This window comes from Topomyia yanbarensis, chromosome 3 (genome assembly GCF_030247195.1).
Source record: "Topomyia yanbarensis strain Yona2022 chromosome 3, ASM3024719v1, whole genome shotgun sequence".
In the NCBI taxonomy this organism is placed as follows: domain Eukaryota; kingdom Metazoa; phylum Arthropoda; class Insecta; order Diptera; family Culicidae; genus Topomyia; species Topomyia yanbarensis.
This window is the reverse complement of record NC_080672.1, coordinates 107,291,642-107,316,201: the sequence shown is the minus strand read 5'-3', so window position 1 is coordinate 107,316,201 and position 24,560 is coordinate 107,291,642. Positions and strand designations below refer to the sequence as shown.

The 24,560-nt window shown below is 36.9% G+C and overlaps 1 protein-coding gene across 1 annotated transcript in view; it reads right to left on the bottom strand.

The window, feature by feature from the left end:
• LOC131689555 (heterogeneous nuclear ribonucleoprotein L) overlaps window positions 1–24,560 on the bottom strand; it is an 803,699-nt gene that overhangs the window by 121,232 nt on the left and 657,907 nt on the right. The window contains exon 7 of the mRNA XM_058974744.1: window positions 8,226–8,243. Within this exon, the coding sequence (XP_058830727.1) occupies window positions 8,226–8,243 (18 nt within the window). The remainder of the gene's footprint in view (window positions 1–8,225; window positions 8,244–24,560) is intronic.

The following is a 24,560-nucleotide window of genomic DNA, read 5'->3' as shown; positions in this document are numbered from 1 at the left end:
CATGTCAGGAAGCGCGTTTCTAGAATTGGAAATTCTATTTTCCATTTCGTAAAACAGATACATTCAGCCAAAAGGTCAATGTGCCTTCCCCTGCCATCAGCTATGGTTCCAAGGAGTACTGGAGCTATACAGGGTGTTTGGTTCAGGATTAAAAAGGTGATAGAGAATCATATTTGGGGGAAGAACTTTTACTTATACCATCCAATCTTAACTGTTACAGAGTTGTTGAACTTTTTGTATGTATGTATGTAGTTGGAAGCCACCATCCGTTATACTGCCCATGATCGCATATCAGTCCCATAAATATAGGAAATCCCACAGAAAATGGGACAAATATGCGATCATGGGCAGTATAGGAATTACCAGTGAATGCGGGTAGATTCATAGTAGACAAAATTTATTTATCGGGTAACTTTCATATTAGAGCTTTCAACGAAGGGTCAAAAATGGGGTTGGGCGAACCCGTAAACAGAGACGACTACGCGCATTTCAGCGGGGAATCTGAGAATCTCCTTCCAGCAATAATATACGACCACATAATAAAGAATTTCGCAATACCAGCTTAAATCCACCTGACGGGTGGTTTGTTAGAAAGGTCACCTTCAGGGGGAAACGGGACGATTCCCCCAAGTGATTCAGGCAGTCCACTCCCATCATCCAGTCTTCCTGTCGTAAGGTGCCCTGTTGCAACCCCTCACATTCCCATGAATTTGAATGCAGTTCGTTTAAATTAACATATGAATTTATAATATAACCATTAATATGATGTAAGTGTTCGGATAAGAGTTGTTGAACTTTTACTATAAATAACTTGTTTGTCCTAAAATACCACACAAACTATGCTTTGTATTCCCAGTCATTTTGGTCCAATTGAAAGCTAAGAAAATTTCCTACTAAGCAAAACCACCACATATTTCAGCTAATGCAATTAACTAACCTTATAATAATAAAGTAGTCAAAAGTTAGTGTTTTCGATGAGGTTTTTGCTATTTTCTAAAAAAAACGAATTATGTCCATAACAATACTTATTATCGAAAAGTTTAATTAAAAGACTATGCAATATATTATTCCGATCCCTCCTTTCTTTGTAATTTCATAGTAAACTTTTTCTGTAGTCGACTTGTAAGTGTTCTAGTCAAAACAGTATGCTTTATAAACTTATTCTCAAAATTTCATTAGGAAGCTGAGAAAATTTCCTACCGAATTATGTACATACATCTTCTAGTTAAAAGTACTAAGTATCTTTTAATAGTAACATAATTTAAAATTAGTGTGCTTCCGTGAGTTTTGATTTTTTTTCCATTTAATATTCACAAAATTTATCACTGCGATTGCTCATTTACCGTCCCTTAATATTTGCAACTTTGAAACTTTATCGCTATTTCGTTCTATTTCTCTGTAATTTAATAGCAAACATAATACGGCGCCACTATAAATGCGTGATTTAGGATGGTAACAATGATATCCCAAAACATGGAAGACGAAAACAATACATTAAATGTTCAAATTTTCAATTCTGCGGCGACGTCCTCTATGTATATCCCGTGTGTACTGAAAACTTTAACCGTGTTTTTCTCGAAACCGCTTTTTTGAGCTGGCTGGAAATATAACTCGAACAAATGATTTTTGATCGCTTTCAAATTTTCACTGTATATTCAAAATTGATTTCTCCGGCGACGTACTAGGATTTTATTTTTCTATCGCCTAACTTTTTTTTAATTAACAATTTTGTGTCGACTTTTATGGCATTATGCTTTATGCTATTGATATAAGGAATCAGAAAATACTTAAATACTTAAATACATTAACTGAAAGATATGAGGACACCATTGGATCGAATTTTTTCACACCTTCCAATGGAACTAAAAAAATTAAAATACAAAGTATCTTACCTCAACTAGAGGTATTTTAAGAAAGACAAATCATTTACAGAAAAATTTCAATAACTCTGTAACGGTTGAGATTTAATGGTATGAGTAGAACGCATTTCTCCCCAAATAACACTATCACCCATCAAGAGGTTCTTAACCATGAACCAAACACTCTGCATAAATAAAGCCAAATCAACTTTTTTGACGTAGGACTACGTCTTCGTTTTCGATATGGAGGTGCATTTTGCAAATTCAACAAAAATGGTATGCAATGAAAAGTGGTTAGGTTTTAAAAACTTTTAATTCAGTCGCTCAGAAATATTTCTAGGAACAGATTCCAATGGATAAACCCCATAGATTTTTGAAATCATGGCATTTCAAACAGAAGGTAGCGCTTCCCAAATCTGGCACATCAGATTTATGTACCTACGCTACGCTTTTGTGAATGACGTCATCATCGACTATTTAATGAACAGAATTGTTCGAACAAGTTCAATTGCCTGAAGAACGACCACTGCACTGCCTGCTTTCGCAACCAGTGTAGCAGACTGATAAGTCCGCTTATACTGACTGTGATAGTACGCTACACAATGCTGTTCAACAGCCGACTGAGTTTATTCAACCAAACACAATGCTTTCCCTTGTGCTAGGCTCGTTTCAAGCACACATACGAATACATGGTTAACATGGTAGCGTCATGGTACTAGTTCTCTTTTTCACTCTGCCCATCATCACTCATTTTGCTTGGTGCGTATCTTCCATTCGTGTACGGATACGATATACTCACACAACATGTATTCGAGCATTGTCAACTGTACACCGTTTGTTTGAGTTCAATGTTTGAGACGAATGTGTGTACCTAATACCGCATACATTGCATGCGTGCTTGATAGCAATATGTGCTTTCCGTTGCGCAAAAACGAAAACTTTCTTAAAAACAGATTTACGCGAATCGATGGAAACCGCAACGAAGGTTTAATATTTACGTTTATTGGTTCCATGTGAGTCATTTCCACTCAGCCTATCCTACTTTGATTATACTAATACATACTACAAAGTCTATTTATGAATGAATTCACTGCCACTCGATTATTTTTTTTTTCGAGAGTTGTCCTACTGGAGCTGTAGAGCTAGGTTCTCGGAAGGGCTCCCCGTCAGAATCACATACTACAATTTGCAGACGAGACAGGCAATGTCGCCCAATAAAACACTGCATTAGGCCAATTGTAGCGGGCCGTGATTCTGAATGTGATATTCATTGTACGGTTCAGGTATGTGCGGGCGTAGGGACTCGCGATCGCGTGTATCATCGCGAAGGGCTCGAAGATTTGTACGTTAAAGTGCTCGATCGCGTGTGCGTTTGTATGTCGCGTGTGCGTTTGCATGTCGCGTGCGCGTTTGTATGTCGCGTGTGCTAACGTGTATGAACTTCGCGTGTATACATTCTATTTCATAACCGTGTGCCTTTCGCATCTTCGCGTGTGTTCTAGAATGATCGCGCGCGGACCGTGAATCTGACTCTTAATTTTTGATTTTTGGTGTACGGTTCAGATTTCAAAAGAAGGTGGGTTCTTACATATCATTAGAATTCCCATTCATGTCGCCGTAGAACGCGTGATCTAGTGGATATGAGCTTTATTTTTTTTTTTTTTTTGATTGGTCCAACTGAATGTATGGACCTAAATTGCTAGAATGAATGCTAAAGATTTCCGGACGTGACCGATTCATGATCGCGCGCGTTTGCGGGTTCGCGTTTGAGACCGCGTTTGTAACGTCGTAAGTACTAAAACGTTCACACAATTGCCGGAGTGTTATCAAGTTTACGCGATCTCGGGCATAGGTGTGCGTAGATGATCGCGAAGGGCTTAAGCGTTCGTATGTTGACGTGTTTGTTGCGTGTGCTCGCGCGTATGTAACTTCGCGTGTATAAATTCGATTTTGAAACCCTGCGGCCATTCATATATTCGCGGACCGTCATTCTGATCTTTAGCTTTCGGTGTACGGATCACATTCTGACAGGGAGAGAGTTACCCCATATCACTAGAGTTTCCGGTCATGTCGCCATGGAACGTTTTGTCTAGGGGATATGGGAGTTATTTTTCAATTTTATTATTTTTTTATTAATTAACAAGGACCTAGATTGTTGGTACCGAGGATAGAGACTTCCGGACGATCCCGATTCATGATGGCACGAGCGCGGGAATTTGTAGGTTGACACTTGAGATCGTGTTGCTAAGTTTATGAGTGCTGAGATTTTCACCTTATCACCGGGATGTAATCACGTTTGCGAGTTCGTGGGCGTAGGTTGCTTGGAAAATCGCGAGGGGCTCTAACGTTTGTGCGCTGACGTGATTTTGTAACGTGTGTTCTTGAATGGTCGCGCGAACCGTGAGTCTGATATTAAATTTTCGGTGCGCGGTTAGAATTCTAGCAGAGAGTGGGATCGTTTATATCGATAGGGTTCCCGGTCATGTCGCCATGAGACGTGTTGTCTAATAGGTATGAGCGTATTTTCTTAATTGGTCCAGCTGAAGGCATGGACCTAGGCTTCTAGGATCAAGGATAGACTTCCGGACGTGATCGATACGTAACCGCGCGCGGGGGCTTTTTTATAGGTTCATGCTTGAGACCGCGTTTGAGAATGTGTGAGTGTTAAGACGTTCACTATCACCATCTTTGCTGACCCAGCTGAAGGCGGGTGTAGAATGGCAGTATAGGACTCAAAAAGAAGAAATAAAGGACAATATATGAGAGACGTAATAGATTAGGTAGGTACAAGATACAGCTGAATTTATGATCATCACATGAAAGACATACATTAGTACTGAGAATTGGGCCCTAAACCCACATTGTATATTATTTGACCATGGCAGTGGACAATAAAAGTCGCCAAGTTAAGTACTAAAATTGATCACAATGTAGCTTAACTAAAAAGAAAATAATCGTATCCCAAGTTTATGTGATATAATCACTGTAATACTGCTTTGGTGGAAAAGCCCCCGGACCACATCAAGGTACAGTATCATGCCGAGGGGAATTCACTGCCACTCGATTATTGTATATTTATTGCTTTGATATATGCATTCGATACATTTGTATGTGTACTTTAGGATAGTAACAATAATATCAAAATAAAACTAGAAAACATGTTAAATACATGAAATGTGACTATATAGTATATACCATGATTTTCCTTCACCGCTCCTGGTTTTGTCGCCAAAAACGGCTTTTATCGTTTTTGAGACGGCATGATTAGCGTTGTTTTAATCTGATTTGGCGTTATGCAACTATTCCATAAACCGTGCAGAAGAGGTGCTGCGGCAGACCACAATTTCTGACTGGACCCTCATCCCAATTTCACACTGCACAACGCAAATATATCATCACTGTACCTTATAGTGAAACGAAATGAAGAAGAGTTCTAGTCTTGCCTCTGCCGGCGGCGATCAATAGTATTTAGCCAGTATTCATTTCTAACACAGTTCAGTTTTACGTCTCCTTTTCGTTGGTTTGTTCAAGCGCCGTGAATAGATGCTTCGCGTTGGACACAGCAGACAAAGGATCAAGGGGTCTTGGGTTAATTTTGTTGATTTTGTGTCGAACGACATGAATCTACTGAACTGGTTTGAATTGTGTATGATCGAAATATTGGGGTATGATGAAGCGCAAACTTCGGAAGATTAAAAGTAAAGGAAAAGGACATGATTAGGAGGTGGGCAAAAACAGAAGAAAAGTACCGGAAATGACCGTACAAACTTTAACGGAGGGCGTCAATTAAAAATGTCACGCATTTTACTTAAAATTATCACAAAATTTAATCGACATATGTAAGCTAAAATAAATGTACTAAATTACTGAAAACCTTTGATTTAATAACTATAGCCGATCTACCAATCAATCTGAAGTGTCGCAAAAAATAGTAACTCACCCTTTAATTACACATCAGTTGATATGATGTTTCGTGATCGGATTCACAAAGATCACGCGAATAATACTCAGCACGCTTAATAGTAGCCAAGTGATAATTGAGTCTGTAATGTCCAGTCAGTGCCCTGACTACAATACTGCATTAGTGCTGTGTGAATTACCAAATTCCTTGACATTTTCGAACTCATATATGGCAGAAAAGTTTTTGTTTGATCGCAAGTTTGCAAGCTACGCCAATGGTTGGCATGTTGTGATACAGCCCAAGAAAGCATCCCATTTTTCATCCAAATAATCGACAGTGGTGAAACGGATCACGGCGCAACACAGCCAGTCGTAGCTCCTACACTAGCCAATTCGTCCACAAATGAATTTCAATTAAAACCGAAATGACCAGCCGCCACAAAAAGGTAATAGTTTTTTTTTAAATGCTCAGCGCATCGATTTAAGTTTGACATGTAATGACTAATTTTGCTCTCGAATCTGGCGACCTTGATTTTTTGACCTGGTTCGATAGCCACACCATCAATCTCCACAGTGCGAGCAGATACGTAGACGCGATAGTCTCGAGCTACAGCAATCTGGTTACCCTGGTCGGGATGATTCACTACAATACGTATCATATTTGCTCAAACACCTGTTAATGAGGTTACGGTCAGATAGTTTACAGTTACATCCTGAGGAATTTTCAGTGAATTAACCGATTTCTTTTCGGTCCGAAAGCTGATGAGTTCAGTTCAGTTGAGTTCAGTTCGTGGAATCAGTTTCGGAATAATCAGGGACTTCAATGCTAATATTAGGTGTTTTTTTCCCTCAGTCATTTATGCAAGAAGGTGGCAAGCTGTGCCCGTGTTAAAATGAGTTTATTTTAAGCAGATGAGAACTAGTGAAATCGGAAAATTGATTCGGTTCAGCAAGCCATTGCGATATGCAATTTGCATATTTAATTATAGGTTTTGTGCACTTAAGGCGCAAAAGTGGTTTTATCCTCTTTCCCCTTAGTGAAGAAAATTTAGCTTTAACCCAAATTTGTCTTGGACCTCACGATCAAATTCTTCATCGCCTCGTGCACCTACGAGTCACAGGAGCAAACCCGCCATCATGGATACTATCTTCATCGCCGATGGACTGGTTGTTGATTTGGGAGTGCTGGACGCTGTTTAAGTAGTTGTCATTATGGTCTTAACAGCAACTACAAATTTGGCAACCGTTTTTTGCTCACCATGTTCTGCGCAAGGTTTTCATTGGTGTGCCGCTTGATTACAGTACTAGCTTGATTATAGTAATCGCTTTAATGGGTGCTTAACCCAGTTTGTGCCATTTTAGTTTCTTACGTTTTAAATTGTATTCTTAAGCAGAAAGAAATAGGTGTCATCGTTTTTCTACAAGAACACCGTTCAAACTACCTGGAAAGAAGCTTCTCCGAGTATCAGGTGTAACGGATTCTACTTCTCCGTATTGCGACATGTACTATACAATTGGCTCGCGGGGATTGTGCGGTGTTTGGTCGTGTAGTCGTATTTCTATTTTGTTATCTTTTATATACACAGAAATCTAAATTTTAACGCTGGCACTTTTAACCACGTGCATAGGTTGTTCTGAAAACGAAATTTAACTTTGGGCCGAATGATATCAGCACGGAATGGCGCAGGTGATGAAACTGAAAACAGGAGACTTCCTGCTGCAGAAAATATTTCACCTTATGAAGACTCGATCGCTCAGCACAAAATTTTATATCAACGATCGCGGTGTTGAATCGGTACGATGTATCTTCGTCTTAACTTAACTCATGACGACAATATTGGGTGCAATATTTCCAGATCGAGAGCTTGCTGGTCGTCGGCTACTTCGCTCGTTTATAGAGCTCTAACTGAAGCAGAAGTAGAAAATAGACTGACTCCAGCTGCTTTACAACATACTAATCGTCCCTGAATCAAACCTATGAGCTGATCAAGCGAAACCCATAACTGTGCCACTATACAGTGCCTGTAAAAAAAAAACAACTTAATAACAGATAAATTCGAGACTATAACGTTAGCGGCAACATAGAGAAAATGTTGAGAGGCTCTGATTTAGAGCTCCTTATGAAACATTTCATGCTTGTCTTAAACAATTGAGTCGTTTATTTATGTGAATAAAGTGGTATCGCTAACGTTGTTTGCCGCATAGTTTTCCAATTAGAAAAATTAGGAATAGACCGTTTCTACGTACAAATTAAACGGTATTAAAGGATTAATAGTCTGAGCACGCAGTTCTTGTTTGTACAGTCGAATTATTCGATCAGTCCTTGATTAGAATAAATTGAATAATAAATAAAACTAATAAATTTTAAATAAAATTAATCAGTTTAGTTGGTCTTTTAGTTGATAAGAAGGTAGAAACAGCAAAAAGCAACAAAAACTATTTTTTTTCAATTACTCTTTAACTTACCTAATTGTTGACGATCATCTGAAAAGATGAAAATTATGGTAAGTTATTTAAATTCATTTAAAATATCAAACTGTAATGATTATAATATAGGTCATTGAAAAATTGAGACATGATGTATATTATCAACAAACTGCATTCGCTCACATATTGCTCAATAGCAAATGAATCTGTTAAATGATTTGTTTCATTACATATTTATTAGCTCTCTAATTTATATTACCATATATCTGATTTCGTTTCATTATAAGGCCTTTCAATATTGGAGTTCACTAACTACTTCGGCTAAAACGGAGGTTGAGAATTGAATCAAGATCTGCTGTGTACTCAGGGAATATTTCTTGTTTCTGTAGCTCTATAAAAGTTAATTAAAGCAAAACCTTACTCCTAAAATCCCTTCCTCGTGGAATTTTTACTTTCTATTTTAATAGATTTCCCCGTCGATTCCAAGCACACAGGACAATCGCATGGCTAGTACCACGACCTTAATAACACTTAGATCCTTTCTTGCTCGAGGTCCAAACATACAACGACTACCAGATTCACTTAAATACATTACAATAAATAGTCGACTACACGCCAGCACCGAAATAAAAATCCAATTTCCTTACGCAACAAAATGTTGGCATTTAATTTTCAATTCCCAAAAATTAACCAAAACGTAGCCGACATACCAAATAGCTGTCTGTGTGCAACCCGAGTAGATAACGAAATGAAGAATTTCAAAATACCAACCACACAGAGATTGACAACAAGCAACTTTGCAGAAATAACCCGACCGTATCACAAAATTAAAGTCTAATTTACTAGCTGTTTACAAAACTTTCGACCCGAAAACCGCTGCCACCAGCACACACACCGCGTCATGCCAACTAATTTGCTGTCCCGCCAACTAACTACCACTCGCAACGCAACAGAGCCTACCCTTTTTTAGGTTGGAAGCGACAGCGCAGAGGAGATCTTCTCATTCCCGCAAATTAAATTTCACCCAAGTGCAACCAACTGTTTGCCAACATCCCCACCAGCAGAGAGCCAGCCAGCCAAAGGGTCGAGCTAACGCGGCCGGCCATCCCCGCTACAAACTGGTACTATAGGTGGTACTAGCAGTCAGTCAGTCAGTGCTCTACACAGGGCGACGGTGGTGGCGGTAGGGAAAATGTGTCTGATGCGCGCACTTGTCGGTTGGCTGTCCGCGGCCGGTTGAAAATATGCACTGAAAGGCGGAGTTTTTCCGCCATTTCTGGTGCCAAAAATTAGCGAAATTTAAAAATGGGGGAAAAGTACGAGCACAATCATTCATGGTGGTGGTGGTGGCGGTATGCTTGGCTCGAGAGGTGGTTCGAAGATGAAATGTAGCGCTAGATAGGCACCACCCTAGTTGTACGTCATTCGCTTTGCTAAAATTAATCAGAAAGTAAGGGAGCAAGATTGTTTCATATTTTTTTTTTAATTTAGCCCGCGTTTCTTTGGCAATGATAGTAAAAAAGGAAGTTCAAATAAGATTCATCAGATATATTCAGATGAAATTAATTAGAGTTTAATTATACTCTGTAGCAGTGAGCAATGGCTTGCGGAATAGCGGTTACTTTACGAATTATAAATATTGAAGATGGAGCTTGCAAATTTGTCTAAATTAAGTTGTTCAACAACTTAATTGAGGGCAGTCAATCTCTATCTCGAAACCTTAAAAAGTTCAATTACGAATGTTGCTAAAATTAAAACTACCCTAGCTGTAATTTAAACGTAAAGAAAAGTAGTAGTTTTTTCTATTTTTTCGATTGTTCCGTTCCCGGTGCACTTGAATGCCAGATTTTTGCGAAAAAAATCCACTAATTAGCGGTCTTCAAATAAATACATATAATAAAAAATTCAAAAAGCTATTGCAGTTATCTAGGGATTTACACGACCAATAATGTACGAATATTCTTTCTTTTTATTTTAGACTGATCGAACTGGAGCTGTACGGCTTGGTTCTCGAAAGGGTTTCCTGGCAGTATCGCTCCACTGCAATTGCAGACAAGATGGGAAATGTCGCCTACTAAAACACTGCCGAAGGCCAATTGCAGCGGGCTGTGATTCTGATCTTGATTTTCAATGTACGGTTCAGATGCGGGACGTGGAAACGCGTGGAAACGAGCGTTTATATGTTCGCGCTTGAGACTTATTGAGTTTACATAATTACAGCACAGTGGTCGCTTCATATGCGAATAAAACGAACAAATATTTCGGCAAAACTGTGTTTTTATTACGCGATATCATCATTCTGGAATTATATAAGTACAGTTTTATACTTGATTTGGTCAATAATGAACTGATTTTTTACATTTCTTAGAAAAGAAATGTATAGAATTCGCTCAAACTTTTAAGGTTTTTTCCGAGGCCCGGAGGGCTGAGTCTTATAAGCCAATCGACTCATGTCGACGATTTAGGACAATGCCTGTGTGTGTATGTAACGGACAAACTCTTATTCGTGTTTCTCAGCAATGACTGAATCGATCTTTTCCAAATCAATTTTAAATGAAAGGCCTATCACTCAGACAGAACGCTAATAAATGGTTTTTGATTCTGATGTTTTCTTTCCAAGATATGAATGTTTGAAGGTGCAAGAATCGCGTTTTTTGCAGTTTTTTGACATTTTCCGCCGAAACTGACGACGTAACTAAACAATTTATATATTTTTAGAAAGCTAGTACGAATACCTTTCGAACGATAGACTGTTGAAATCGAACTATTATCAAAAGAGATATTAAACATTAAATGCCGGCGAAAGATTTTTATCATTTTTCATAGCCAGAAATAATACCAGAAACATTCAATGTATTATTAGCGCCAAAACGGACAATTTTCGGTCAATAGCATCTTCGGAGAATTTAAATACAATATGCCCTTTCTTTTTGTATTGTGATTTTACTGATTAATCTCCCTAAGAGTAAGATATTTTCATAAATTTTCTTGGAAGTGATTGTATTGAAATAATGCCTTCAGCAAATTTGTAGCTTTTACTTTTGCGAATAACTTTACTGCAGACATCAAATACATATTTCGAATACTTTAAAAGTTATGGCTTGTTGTTTGTTGATTACCCTTTGTCGTCTATTTATTGTTCAATATAGTAATAATCCATTTAAATGAGCCAAATATTATTTCGATGAAACGAATTTCGTATATCATTTTTTTTATCTACAACCGCTAGAATAACCACCGAATAATTCCAAATTATCTAGATGGAACTTGATCACTTATCGGTGCAAAAATTTTCATTTGCACGAATCTTCTGACTTATAACCATCGGATCGATCTGAAACATATCTCGGAAAATGAAAAGCGAAATGAATAACTCCAAGCAGTGGTGTAGCCAAGAGGATGCTTTTGGGTTTAACCAAACCCCCCCCCCCTCGCGCACAAAAAATAATTGGATTAAATTTGAAAATTTATTGATGCAGACTGATTTAATTCAATATTACAATGATAATTATCAGATCAGTACAATGATAATCTATTGTTTGATACATCATGAGGACCTTTGAAAAATAATGCGATCCTGATCTGTAACTGATCTATTGGTCTTGATCTCACAGTTGTCTCATAACATCAAATACTAACTCCAATAGAAACTCATTCCAGAGTTCTGAAATCCATCATAATCCTTATCATAATTTCCTATCATATTGAGTTCAGTTTTGAAGGGTTGTACCGTAATATGGATTAGCGTCGTTTTTTAATAGGAAGCGAAACTGGAATTGCTTTAATGTCTATGAAACTTAGAACTGCTCACCGAAAAATTGCATAACTTCCAACATTTGCAGAGAATGTTTTTATTTTGGGAATGCGTCGAGTTGAGACGAAAACGTAATAGAATTTATAACGAGAAAACCACCTTCTAAAAGTAGGGGAATTTATGAAAAATGGCGTTTTCCGTTCCACCAATTTGGCAGGTTTAGTATCTTCGATGAATTTTACAAACGATAAACAGCACATCATTTGATAAAATACTATTGGCGTTATATCCTCTAAGAAATATTTATGAAAAATTTACTCCTCAAACAAATTCAGTCCCAGACTTAATGTCTTCAGCAAAATTTTGGGGAGTGCTATTACAAACCACTTTGTTGAAGACATGAAGGCTCCATGCGTTCAAGGTATTAACATATTTTAGGCTATTTCTATTTAATTTTATTTTAATTAATTATTATGATTTTAATTAAATTATTATGATTTCACTGTTTATGATAGGTCTTTTCTATTGTTTAAAACCATAAAATTTGCATTTTATTCAAAGTTTGAGTTTGTGAAGCTCACAATAGAAGTTATTTTAGAAAAAAAACTAGATTAAGGAAGACTTCGTAAATATCTTTTTATAACTCGATATACTCCATACGCGTAGTATTCATGCCTACAATAAAGTTGTTTTAAATGAAAGTCTCAACAAATTCACTAAAGACATGAACTCTGTTACAATTTTTTGAAAAACTGATTCTCCATAATTTTAAAACTTCCGTTTCGTAATTATGCCATTTGCCATTTGGATAGTAGAAGAACATGGGGAGACTTGACCAGGTTTTCAGCTAAAACTGCGTAAATCTCTAAAAAAGCCTTCAATCCCTCAAAAGTCATTGAGATATAATGTGCAAAGTTATTGTACGTCTTCATTATTTTCTGCAGAATTTTTAATTTAATTTTTGAAAAGTTACAAAAGTTTTTCTGTGATCATTTTTTTTTTTTTGGTCAAGTCTTCCCACTACGGGGAGACTTGACCAAGGCGTGGAGAGACTTGACCAAGAGAATTTTGAAAAATCATAATCAAAAATAAAAATAAAACATACTGTAATTACTCCATATTGTCGAGATCCTGAGGTAGCAAAAAAAATATAAAAGGGTTGCATTTTATTAATTTCGATTTTTTAATGCATTTCTTTTTAAGGATTAACTGTACTGCTTGCATTGCATGTTCACACGTCACGAAATCAGCCCTACTATTGCTAACTTTGTTTACTAATACTAAAATATAAAGACTATGTTTGAGGTGGGATTTTTTATGGCGTGATTAACATTAACAGTAGATACCAAAGCATAATAAATATCAGGAATTTTGTATCTTTCTTCAGCTAATTGCCACTTGGTCAAGTCTCCCCAACAGTAGTTGTTGCGTTCAATGTCATGCAAATTTTAGTAATAACTATTCCAATATTTCAATTTATGTAAAATCATTTCACTGCTTCACAAGGATTAAGATGGTATATTAGTATATTAATAGTAACTAGTGGTCGAGTAGATATGTCCACACAAAGTTTGATAAAAAATTACATCATTTAATGCAAATTTATTAATCACGTAATATTTTGTGTAAGGATTTTTCATTCCAAACTTTTAAAATTACCTTAAGGGATCAAAACAAGTATAAAAATATTTTTGAAAAAAATTTAAGAATCGTATAGAAGACGCCATAGCCAGAAATAGAATTTTGCGCTTGGTCAAGTCTCCCCATGTTCACCTAAGTTAGATTTTCACCATACCGACTTTCTGACTACGCCGCTGACTCCAAGTAAGTAGGGACAAAGTCGTTCTACACTCGTCCACAAGAAACTTCTTAAAATACTGCCTTTCTATTATAATACATTGAAGACCCGATTTGATCAGCCTCCAATTTTATGAGCCTCATATGAAAATATGTTTGATGGGCTCTAGCAGACAAACAAAGCTGAATTTGAGTAAATTCTTTCTTGACCATGTTGTCCTTATCAGATGCAAATATGCAAAAATAAAAAAAAAACAATTTTGTTAAATTTTTGCACTAGAAGATTATATTAAATAATTAGAAATAGTTATTACACTACATCAAGGGAAGGGATGAATATTTTAACAGCTTCAGTTTATTATGAAGAAAAAGAATGTCGTGATTTAGTCAATGTCCCCATTTTATCAGCCTAAAATACACCATGGAGAGATAAAAACGGGCCTTAAATGTATTCATTATTCACAGTAATAGATGCATCCCATTTCCTGAGGATATTTTCTTTCAGTTGTCCCGAACTACATCAATTTTTAGGTAGCTTTCAAGAGGTTATTTTATCGACTTCTTCCAAAATTCGGCGACCCTATTCCCATTCGTGTGATAGTTTATGTTAAAAGGGTGTCCTAAATTAATTGGTATTCTTAAGGGTTTATATGTTGCAGATACAGAAAATTCATAAATTTTCAGCTTTTCCTACACAATATTACAAATGCTTCTTAAACAACTGTTCCTAATAAGATTATGGCTAGATTAGAATTTTTTAATAGAAATGACGGAAGGTTATCGAAAAGTTTCGTGAAAAATAAAATTCCAGTAATGATAATGATTTTCCCTAACGGGTTTGGAGAGTTTTTTATATGTTCTTTGGAATTAGGATTAGGGATAGTAATTCATATCAAAGATACTACTGGGAAGTCTTTTTTAGAAAAGGTCGATATCGAAGTAAAGTTTGAACTATGCACGCATGCACTTCAGAGGTAGCGAGATATCAAGAGCTGAAATTTCAATGCTTAGTTCTCTGCCGCGTTGGGAATTTGAGTAGATGTTATTGAGAGTATGAACTTCAAATCCATTCGAAAATTTGTTTTTCGAATTTTTTGACTCAGCAAAACATATATAGCCCCTTTAGGAAAATTCAGTTTTCCCAACACAATACATTGATTGAAGAATTTATATATGTTATTAACGGAGCATTAGCTATAATTCGTTTTTATTTCTATTTTATGGGCCATTTTCCCGCTTTTCCATTAAATTGGTTTAACCTTTGAGATTTCTTGCACTGATATTGTCCTATGCTAATTTGAGCGATTCTCTGAGTCCTGCCACTATCCCATGTAGCGAAGCATCAAGTTCTAAATGTTCTCAATCGATGTAATACCCGAAGAAAGCGATAAGAGTTATAAGAAATGTATCATTACACTGTTAGGTGGATTAAAAGCGTTTTTAATTCGAAATTCAGATTCAGCTACCAACACCTACTGAAGAAACATAGCTTTGGATCGAGATTTTCATTGCACATATTTATGACTGCCTCTTTTAAGGAATGGAACCATTGTGTGCATCGGAGCGTTTTCGAGATCGCGGGCGTAGGTGTGCATGGATGATCGCGAGAGACTCGAGCGTTTGTATGTTGGACGCGTTTGATCGCATGGGAGTATGTATGTCACCTGTGTTAGTATGTCGTAACTTCGTGTGTGTGCAAATTCGATTATGTAACAGTGTGGCCAAGCACATATTCGTGTTGGTTCTTGACTGATCTCGGAGTTCGAATTCTCTCATATCACTAGAGTTTCCGGTTATGTAGCCCTTGTTGTTTAATGTATATGAGCGAATTGTTTTTTTTTTTTTTGAGGATGGTTCTACTGGAGACATAGACCTAAGCTGCTAAGACCGACGCTAGGGGCTTCCGAATTCCATGATCGCGTTTTTGTATAATTGCACATAAGATCGCGTTTATAAATTCGTAAGTGTTAAAAAGTTCACCTAATCAGAGGGGTGTTTTTGTGTTTGCGAGATCACGGGTGTCGGTTTCCGTCGATGATCACAATTGCATGTTCACGTTTGTGAGCAATGTTGTATTATCTTGCAGGGCTCGAGTGTTTGTATGCAAACGGATTTGATTACGTGGGCGCGTGTCGCCTGTACGTAATCTCGCGAAACTAAATTCGTTTGTATAGCCGTGTAACCGCTTTCATTTTCACGGGGACTTTTGAATGTTTGATCGATTTTTAGTGCATGGTTCTAAATATGGAGTGGAATTTCTGTCGAAATATGTATTTGAAAAATTGGTGGCAAAAATTCAAGATTCAAAAAAAAATAACAGTAATACTGCATACCTCAAAACTTAAGGACACACAGCCTCTTTCATTACGAATAGTTTTCTTTAAGGTTGCATAAGGCAACACATAATTTTATATTAGAATATCTTTCTTTCAACAAAATCTGATCAATTAGCAGTCTTGGGCAATGTTGATCCTTACACGTTAAAGTATATATCTGACTATTTTGGGATGGCACTGGAATTTATTATTGAATTGATTGTTTCCATTGCCGATTTTTTATACAAAATTAAAAAATTGTTGTGAGTAAACCTGAAACAACCGAACAAGTTTATAGTTTGCTTAAGACTTATGGAGCCAATCACAGTTCGATTGAGCGGTGTTCCGAAAAAAGTCAATTTTTGTGCCGGTCTAATATCCAGTTATAGCGCTCCGAGACTTCCAGAGCACAAGGGTTTTTTTTCTAAACGAGACTAAGACTGAATCGATTTTTGATCACGTGAGAACGAGCATTGATATAATTGCACTTGAGACCGCGTTTCTGAATTCGTTAGTGCTGACATATTGACTAGATCACCGGAGAGTTTTATGTATGCGAGATCGCGGGCGTAGTATGTTCGTATACTAATTTTATGTTCGCATACCAATTTGCTGCCGTACACTTCACCGTAAGCACTTTGCGCAGGGAAAATTCAATATTTTGGATGATGAATCGCACCTTATATTTTTGTATCATAAGAAACATTGTCTATTATACTGACAAACTTAATGCAGCACTGGACGATGCTAAATCTACTAGCTAATTGAAATTCGAGCCGAAAGGGTTGGTGTTGGCAACCATTTCACGCTCGTGAAGAAATCATGTTTGGGCGGGATCTTTCAATCTGTCATTATGCGAATAAACGACGAATTGGCTGAATAAATTACCATTTGTTGGATTGCATTGTGACAATGATTTTGGCGGATTGCACTGAATTCATCATATTTGAATGCTGATTACACTGCGAAACAAAATTTTGGGAGCAGAACGAAAAAAATGACCAAATTTTTTCAGTGCCAGGAAACCCCTGGTGAAGAAATTATTGAAAAAAATGGAACGGGGCTTCACTAATCAAAACCAAAGATTGTATGGAGAACTACAGGATAGAATGAAGATGGTGATCTTAAGATCTTAAGATTTCGCATAAACATAAAATGCTTATTATATCGAAAAAGTAATCTATGCAAGTTTTTAGCTCAATCGGACATCATTAAGGGGGTACGGCGTTTGAATATTGATTTAATAATAAGAAAAATCCAAATGAAATACATGAAATGTTGAAAATCGAAACAAAAAATTGTCGAAATATGTCTAAAAATAGCATAAACATCAGCATCTAGTGTCAAAACGCACGAAAACCCCTCAAAACAAAATTAATTTTTTTTAGTTCCAAGGATTCGAAAATCGAAAAGTTTATTGTAATGCCCTATGATTGCAAAAAAAAATCCCATCGAACTGGGCTTGACAGCAGAACAAATAAAAAATAGCAGGGATTTGGGGTTCCAACTAAATCAATTTGAAAAGATTTTTGAAAACAATTGGAACGCGACTTCACAGTTTAAAACCAAAGTTTCGTGATTTTTTTTTTAAATAACATCTTTTAGGTGAAAATGGGCATTTTTGATCGTATTTTCCCAACTAACTGGGCTTGGGAGCAGAACAAATAAAAAGATGGCACGGCTTTAGGGTTCCAACTAAATTATCGTGAAGAAATTTTTGAAAAAAATTGGAACGGGACTTAACAGTTTAAAACCAAAGTTTTGTAAATTTTTTTAACATCATTTACATAATGGGCATCTTCGATCCAATTTTCCCAACGAACTGGGCTTGAGAGCAAAACAAATGAAAAATTCAGGTATTTAGGGTTCCAACTACAAAAAATTGGCACGGGACTTCACAGTTTAAAACCAAAGCTTCGTGATTTTTTTAAAATAACATCATTTAGGTGAAAATGAGCATCTTTGATAATTATCTAATAAGAGTTGCTTAGGAAGTGGTAAGTAAGAATTCATACCAATCCGACCCATATTAAAACCTCAACATCATAATATTGGAAGAGTATAAGGTCTGGGATTCGCTCCAAGCAACCTGCAAAGCATAGTTTATTAACTAAACATTTAGTTAGTCTTCGAGTACACGACCACTCGAAAAGGAAAATATCTTTAGTTTTTTGGTTCTTTTTTAACTCTGGGTAGCCGGCTACCGAGAGTATCCTATGTTTTTATACAAAAGCAATTTGAACTCCACACATCAGACCGTGGAAGTATTGCCTAGAAAAGCTAATCTTATCTGCATAATGGGCCAGATTACACTAGTTTACAGTGATTTGTATCCTCACAATATTTTTATCATTTCCGTAGTAAAATGGCCCGCTGAAAACGAAAATGCGATTAAAAAAATTCTGTATGGAATAGATTTAGAGAGAATGCGAAAAAATCCGTTTTTGTATTTTAAAAAATTGGCCCTTCACTTCATCACAAATATCTCCAGTTGTACTCTACCGATTTTAATGATTTTAATATCATTTGATCGACAATTGCAAGACCTATCAATTATTCCTAGAATATTTTTTGATCACTGTTACAATTAGATCTCTATTCAGTAATTAATTAAAAAAATATTGGTATTTCTTGCAAAATCTTGGATTTTTTTTATTTGACGGTAAATTACTCAAAGAAGAACGATTTATTAAATTTTTTTTATTCGTGGGTATTGAAATATGATCAATTACGAAAATAATGAGCGGTTGTTCATTTGAATCTAAATAAAAATATAGAAGTTATGAGTATTTTTGTAAAACATAGAAAAAGTCAGTTTTTTAGAGTTTTGCGTTTCTCATATAGAAAAGTTATGCAATCGCTCAGAATTTCGATTTTTCAACCGAGGCCCGAAAGGCCGAATATCTTATACCATTCGACTCAGTTCGTCGAGATCGTAAAATGACTATATGTGTGTGTATGTATGTATGTACATGTGCATGTGTCAAACAATCTCACCGACTTTTCTCAGAGATGGCTGGACCGATTTGTACAAACTTAGTCTCAAATGAAAGGTACTACCTTTCCATTGGTCGCTATTGATTTTTTTTATTGATCCGATTTCCGGTTCCGGAGTTACAGATTGAAAAGTACGATCACACTGCAAATTCATAGATACACTGGTACCACCAACCATGATGTCCAAATGATGCAATACATATTAAAATGTGTGCAACATTGCTAGGATTTGCGTGTTTAGATCATTGATGACCCACCGAAGTCGCTTTGACCACATTGGCCACCTATTATGGTTCCTAATGCCCCGGGGAACTTACCAAGTCCCTACGTTAATGTCATATCTATTTCTCAGCGAATTCTTTACCGATTTTTACAAACTTGGTCTCAAATGAAAGGTACAACGTTCCCATTGGCTGCTGTTGAATTTCTAAGTGATCCGACTTCCGGTTCCAGAATTGCACGGTGATAAGCACGAACACGCAGCAAATCCCGATTGCAACGTACACGGCGATGAATGTAAAAAAGTGAAATTTTTTTCCAAAATGTGACCACAACTGCTTGGATTTGTAGCTCTAGGTCACTAACAATCATTCAAAGTCGCGTTAGCCACGTTGGCCACCATCGACGGTTCCGGAAGCCCCGGCGGAAGAATCCAAATTCAGAATAACAGGTACATCCATTTCTCAGTGATGACTGGACCGATATGACCAAACTTATGTGTTACGGCACTTAAAACTGTAATTGAATTTTATTTCTATTCGACTTCCGGTTACGACTCCGATGGGTTATCAACGATCTGGACTCGCAAATACAAGTAATGTTTTTTTTTTTCGAGAGTTGTCCTACTGGAGCTGTAGAGCTAGGTTCTCGGAAGGGCTCCCCGCCAGAATCACATACTACAATTTGCAGACGAGACAGGCAATGTCGCCCAATAAAACACTGCAATAGGCCAATTGTAGCGGGCCGTGATTCTGAATGTGATATTCTTTGTACGGTTCAGGCATGTGCGGGCGTAGGGACTCGGAATCGCGTGTATCATCGCGAAGGGCTCGAATATTTGTACGTTAATGTGCTCGATCGCGTGTGCGTTTGTATGTCGCGTGTGCTAACGTGTAACTTGGCGTGCATAAATTCTATTTCATAACCGTGTGCCTTTCGTATATTCGCGTGTGTTCTAGAATGATCGCGCGCGGACCGTGAATCTGATACTTAATTTTTTGTGTACGGTTCAGATTCCAGAAGGAAGTGGGCTCTTCCCTATCATTAGAGATCCCAATCATGTCGTCGTAGAACGCGTGGTCTAGTGGATATGAGCTTTATTTTTTTTTTTTGATTGGTCCAACTGAATGTATGGACCTAAATTGCTAGAATAAAGGTTAAAGATTTCCGGACGTGACCGATTCATGATCGCGCATTTGCGGGTTGGCGTTTGAGATCGCGTTTGTAACTTCGTAAGTACTAAAACGTTCACACAATTGCCGCAGTGTTATCAAGTTTACGCGATCGCGGGCATAGGTGTGCGTAGATGATCGCGAAGGGCTCAAGCGTTCGTATGTTGACGTGTTTGTCCCGTGTGCTCGCGTGTATGTGACTTCGCATGTATAAATTCGATTTTGAAACCCTGCGGCGATTTATATATTCGCGGACCGTCATTCTGATCTTTAGTTTTTGGTGTACGGATCACATTCTGACAGGGAGAGAGTTACCCCATATCACTAGAGTTTCCGGTCATGTCACCATGGAACGTTTTGTCTAGTGGATATGGTAGTTATTTTTCAATTTTATTATTTTTTTAATAATTAACAAGGACCTAGATTGTTTGTACCGAGGATAGATACTTCCGGACGATCCCGATTCATGATGGCGCGAGCGCGGGAGTTTGTAGGTTGACACTTGAGATCGTGTTGGTTAGTTTATGAGTGCTGAGATTTTCACCTTATCACCGGGGTGTAATCATGTTTGCGAGTTCGTAGGCTGCTTGGAAAATCGCGGGGGGCGCTAACGTTTGTGCGCTGACGTGATTTTGTACCGTGTGTTCTTGAATGGTTGCGCGAACCGTGAGTCTGATATTAAATTTTCAGTGCGCGGTTCGAATTCTGGCAGAGAGTGGGATCGTTTATATCGATAGGGTTCCCGGTCATGTCGCCATGAGACGTGTTGTCTAATAGGTATGGGCGTATTTTCTTAATTGGTCCAGCTGAAGGCATGGACCTAGGCTTCTAGGATCAAGGATAGACTTTCGGACGTGACCGATTCGTAATCGCGTGCACGATGGCATTTTCGTAGGTTCCCGCTGAGACCGCGTTTGAGAATGTGTGAGTGTTAAGACGTTCACTATCACCATCGTTGTTGATTCAGCTGAAGGCGGGTGTAGAATGGCAGTATAGGACTCGAAAAGAAGAAATAAAAGACAATATATGAGAGACGTAATAGATTAGATAGGTACAAGATACAGCTGAAGTTATGATCATCACATGAGACATACATTAGTACTTCACACACTACTAATACTTGAATAGCCAATCACCACACATAGCACATCCTTTCTCAATTATCTATTTGTTACTGGTTGATTGTTGGTTATGAGCTGGTGAATAGAGGAAAGGTATAGAACAGACAAAAGGCTCATATCAGCCCTCCCGGCCTCCCCGACACACCACTATCGAGGCGTATTGTAATCAACATCTTGAAGCGGGCTTCTTATATAAATCAAATCCTCAGTAGTCATAATGTTTGGTTGAATATTAACATGAGAACTAATTAACCTCTAGTAGTAGAACTTGGTGCAAATAAAAACTAAAAAGAGCGAAGGTCCTTATATTTAGATAACTCTATTGAATATATTGTGGCTTGATGATGTTTACAATACCGTCAATCCCATCAACCTGCGAGAGGGATTATATTTTCTGGTGCTATCATTGGATTAATAATATGATATTAATGTACGCATACAAAGATGATGTTACAGTAAGTTATATATTCTTTCACAATTATCTTTGAACGATAACGGTTACACAAATGACAGTATATTTGCTTATACACTGAGGTCTCTTTTTATGCGTCGTAATTCAAGTTTTTGATTTTTTTGATTTGGATTTTCAAAATTTCGCGTTTTGAGTATGGACAAGTTTTAGATACAATTGGTCGGAGACAGTGGCGGATCCAGGGGGAGGGTCTTGGGGGTCCGGAACCCCCCCCCCCGAAAATTTTTAACATCTTGATAATTTTCAAAAAAATTTCTTTTTTAAATTCATTCTAAGTTCAAAATCTTTGCAAACCAGATTCGATTACCAAAACTGATTTTAATTAAATGAGATATTACATATTACGTATTGTACAATGAACATTTTAAAGTCGAAATTTTGGACCCCCTCCGAAATTTTTTTCTGGATCCGCTCCTTCGGAGAACTTGTCAGTGAGGTGTTTGATTGACTTATTTGGTTACAGTTGGATTAAGAGATGACATTGCCTATTTTCTGAGACACTCGTCTGACACATAACTTCGTGTAGGAGGCGTACGATTTAAATGTTAAAGCCATTATCATAACAAGCTTTGGAATAGTGAAGTTATCAAAGAACTTTTTTAAAGATTATAATTTTTCTATAAAACTTATTTCGAAAAATATGCAGGAAGTATCAAGCAGTCCAGATGAAATAAAGATACGCGAATTGAAATCAAAAAGCATCTTAAAACTAGTTTTCATGGCTTAGTCTAATGAGTATATAATTAATTTTCCTCTAATCTATGTTGCATATTGCGAAAACGAATTTTCGGGTCACAAAAAACTATCTGATATATTATACTGATCTCCAAAATTTTCGTAGTGTATTTTGAGGATCTTGGTAAGACTTTCAGTGCGATTTCTCCAATTTATGCAGGTTTTTATGAACACTTGAACCTTATCCAGTTTGTGGCTTTCTAGTTTGTGCGTTTTTTAAATTTCTAAACTATCGCGACTTTTTTATTTTATCCTCCGCATAAAAAGTGTTTGAATTTACTTGAGTATATTTAATGGTTGAACTGGCAAGTGATTTGAATGCGTTTTAGATAATCCTTGAAATATCTAAAAACTTTAATGCAAAAATATTGTTAATTTCCTCCTTAAAATTTAATCAAATTTGGAAAAAATGTGTAACAGAAATAACATGAAATATTCAAGAATCCGTCCCATCGAACAAACATCAACAATTTCTCGAATATTCTCATAAATCTGTTATATTCGCAGTTGATAGATATAACTTCTGTGAAAGATTTGCATTTCTAGCAATTTATTGGGTGCGAGATAATTGTACTGGTTTGTTTAATCTTCCCCATATCAAAAATGCCAATAACGAATCCCCAAAAGAGACCTATTTTGAAACCTGAAAACACATTTGTTGCTTTGAATCTATGCGGAATTCTAAATAAGATTTCTCGTATTCTCCGTAAAATAATGTACGTAAAATATCCGCTCAATGTTACCATGTCGCATCGACATTATTTCTAAAAACCACGTAAAACACGTTAACGTACAAGAGAAGCGCCAAAGCGCACTATTTAGAATCTAAAAATAGCCCCTCTTTCCTAATCTGAAAGGATATTATAAAGCTATTCAGTCTATCGTTATATATACAGCTGTATTGGTGAGTAAAACTTAATAAAAACAAAGCGTATGGCACCAGGAAAACAAAGAGCACTTAGGCTTGGGCAAAGTTCAATGTGTGCGTTCTGGAAACGTCTTCTGCATCTATAATCGTTTCGCCCTTGACGGAAGCGTGGAATATTATGCTAACTTTAAACATCAGTCGAAAACAACGTCGTTGGTTCATGCAGGAAACTTCCCCATCAAACTAAGAATACCCAGGTTCAAAGCGGCAATATCGACAAATAATAACCTGCATGTCATATATTCACAATAACAATCAGCCAGCAGTATGCAAGTATTTGGCAATGCTATAAAAGCTTTTGATGCATGAAGCTTTTTGCTATAAAAGCAAAAAGCGCCTTAATGTATGCTTTATTTTTCTCGTATTCTATTTTTAGACGTGCACGCTAAAATCGTTGATATTATACAATAAGTAATACAGGCTATGTTGGGGTCAATTATGCTATCTCATGTTGTTATGATCGTGTTATATTGCTATCAACGTTTGTTGTAAATGTGATATTCGTAGAGTTTTTTTTTGTTAGAATTTTTGTTATTTTAACACCTAACGGTTTCTGCTTTATAACAAAATTTGATAGGAAATTTTTCGTAACAAAATATCAGCATGAGTTATAATTGTGTTATTTCCTCCTGGTCGGGTAGATCTTGAAATTATATACATTATTATTTTTACAAAATATCGTTTCGAATGGATCATTGAATTATATTAATATATTTGACGCTACTTTTTGGAACGCATGGTACGGAATATTCGATGTACGAGGCAAATGGCTCACTCCTCTTCGTGCCACAATTACATGCTCGAAAACTCTTTTTTTTTTGAAAGGCTCGTTACGTTTAATATGATATCCTTAGTTTTTAATTT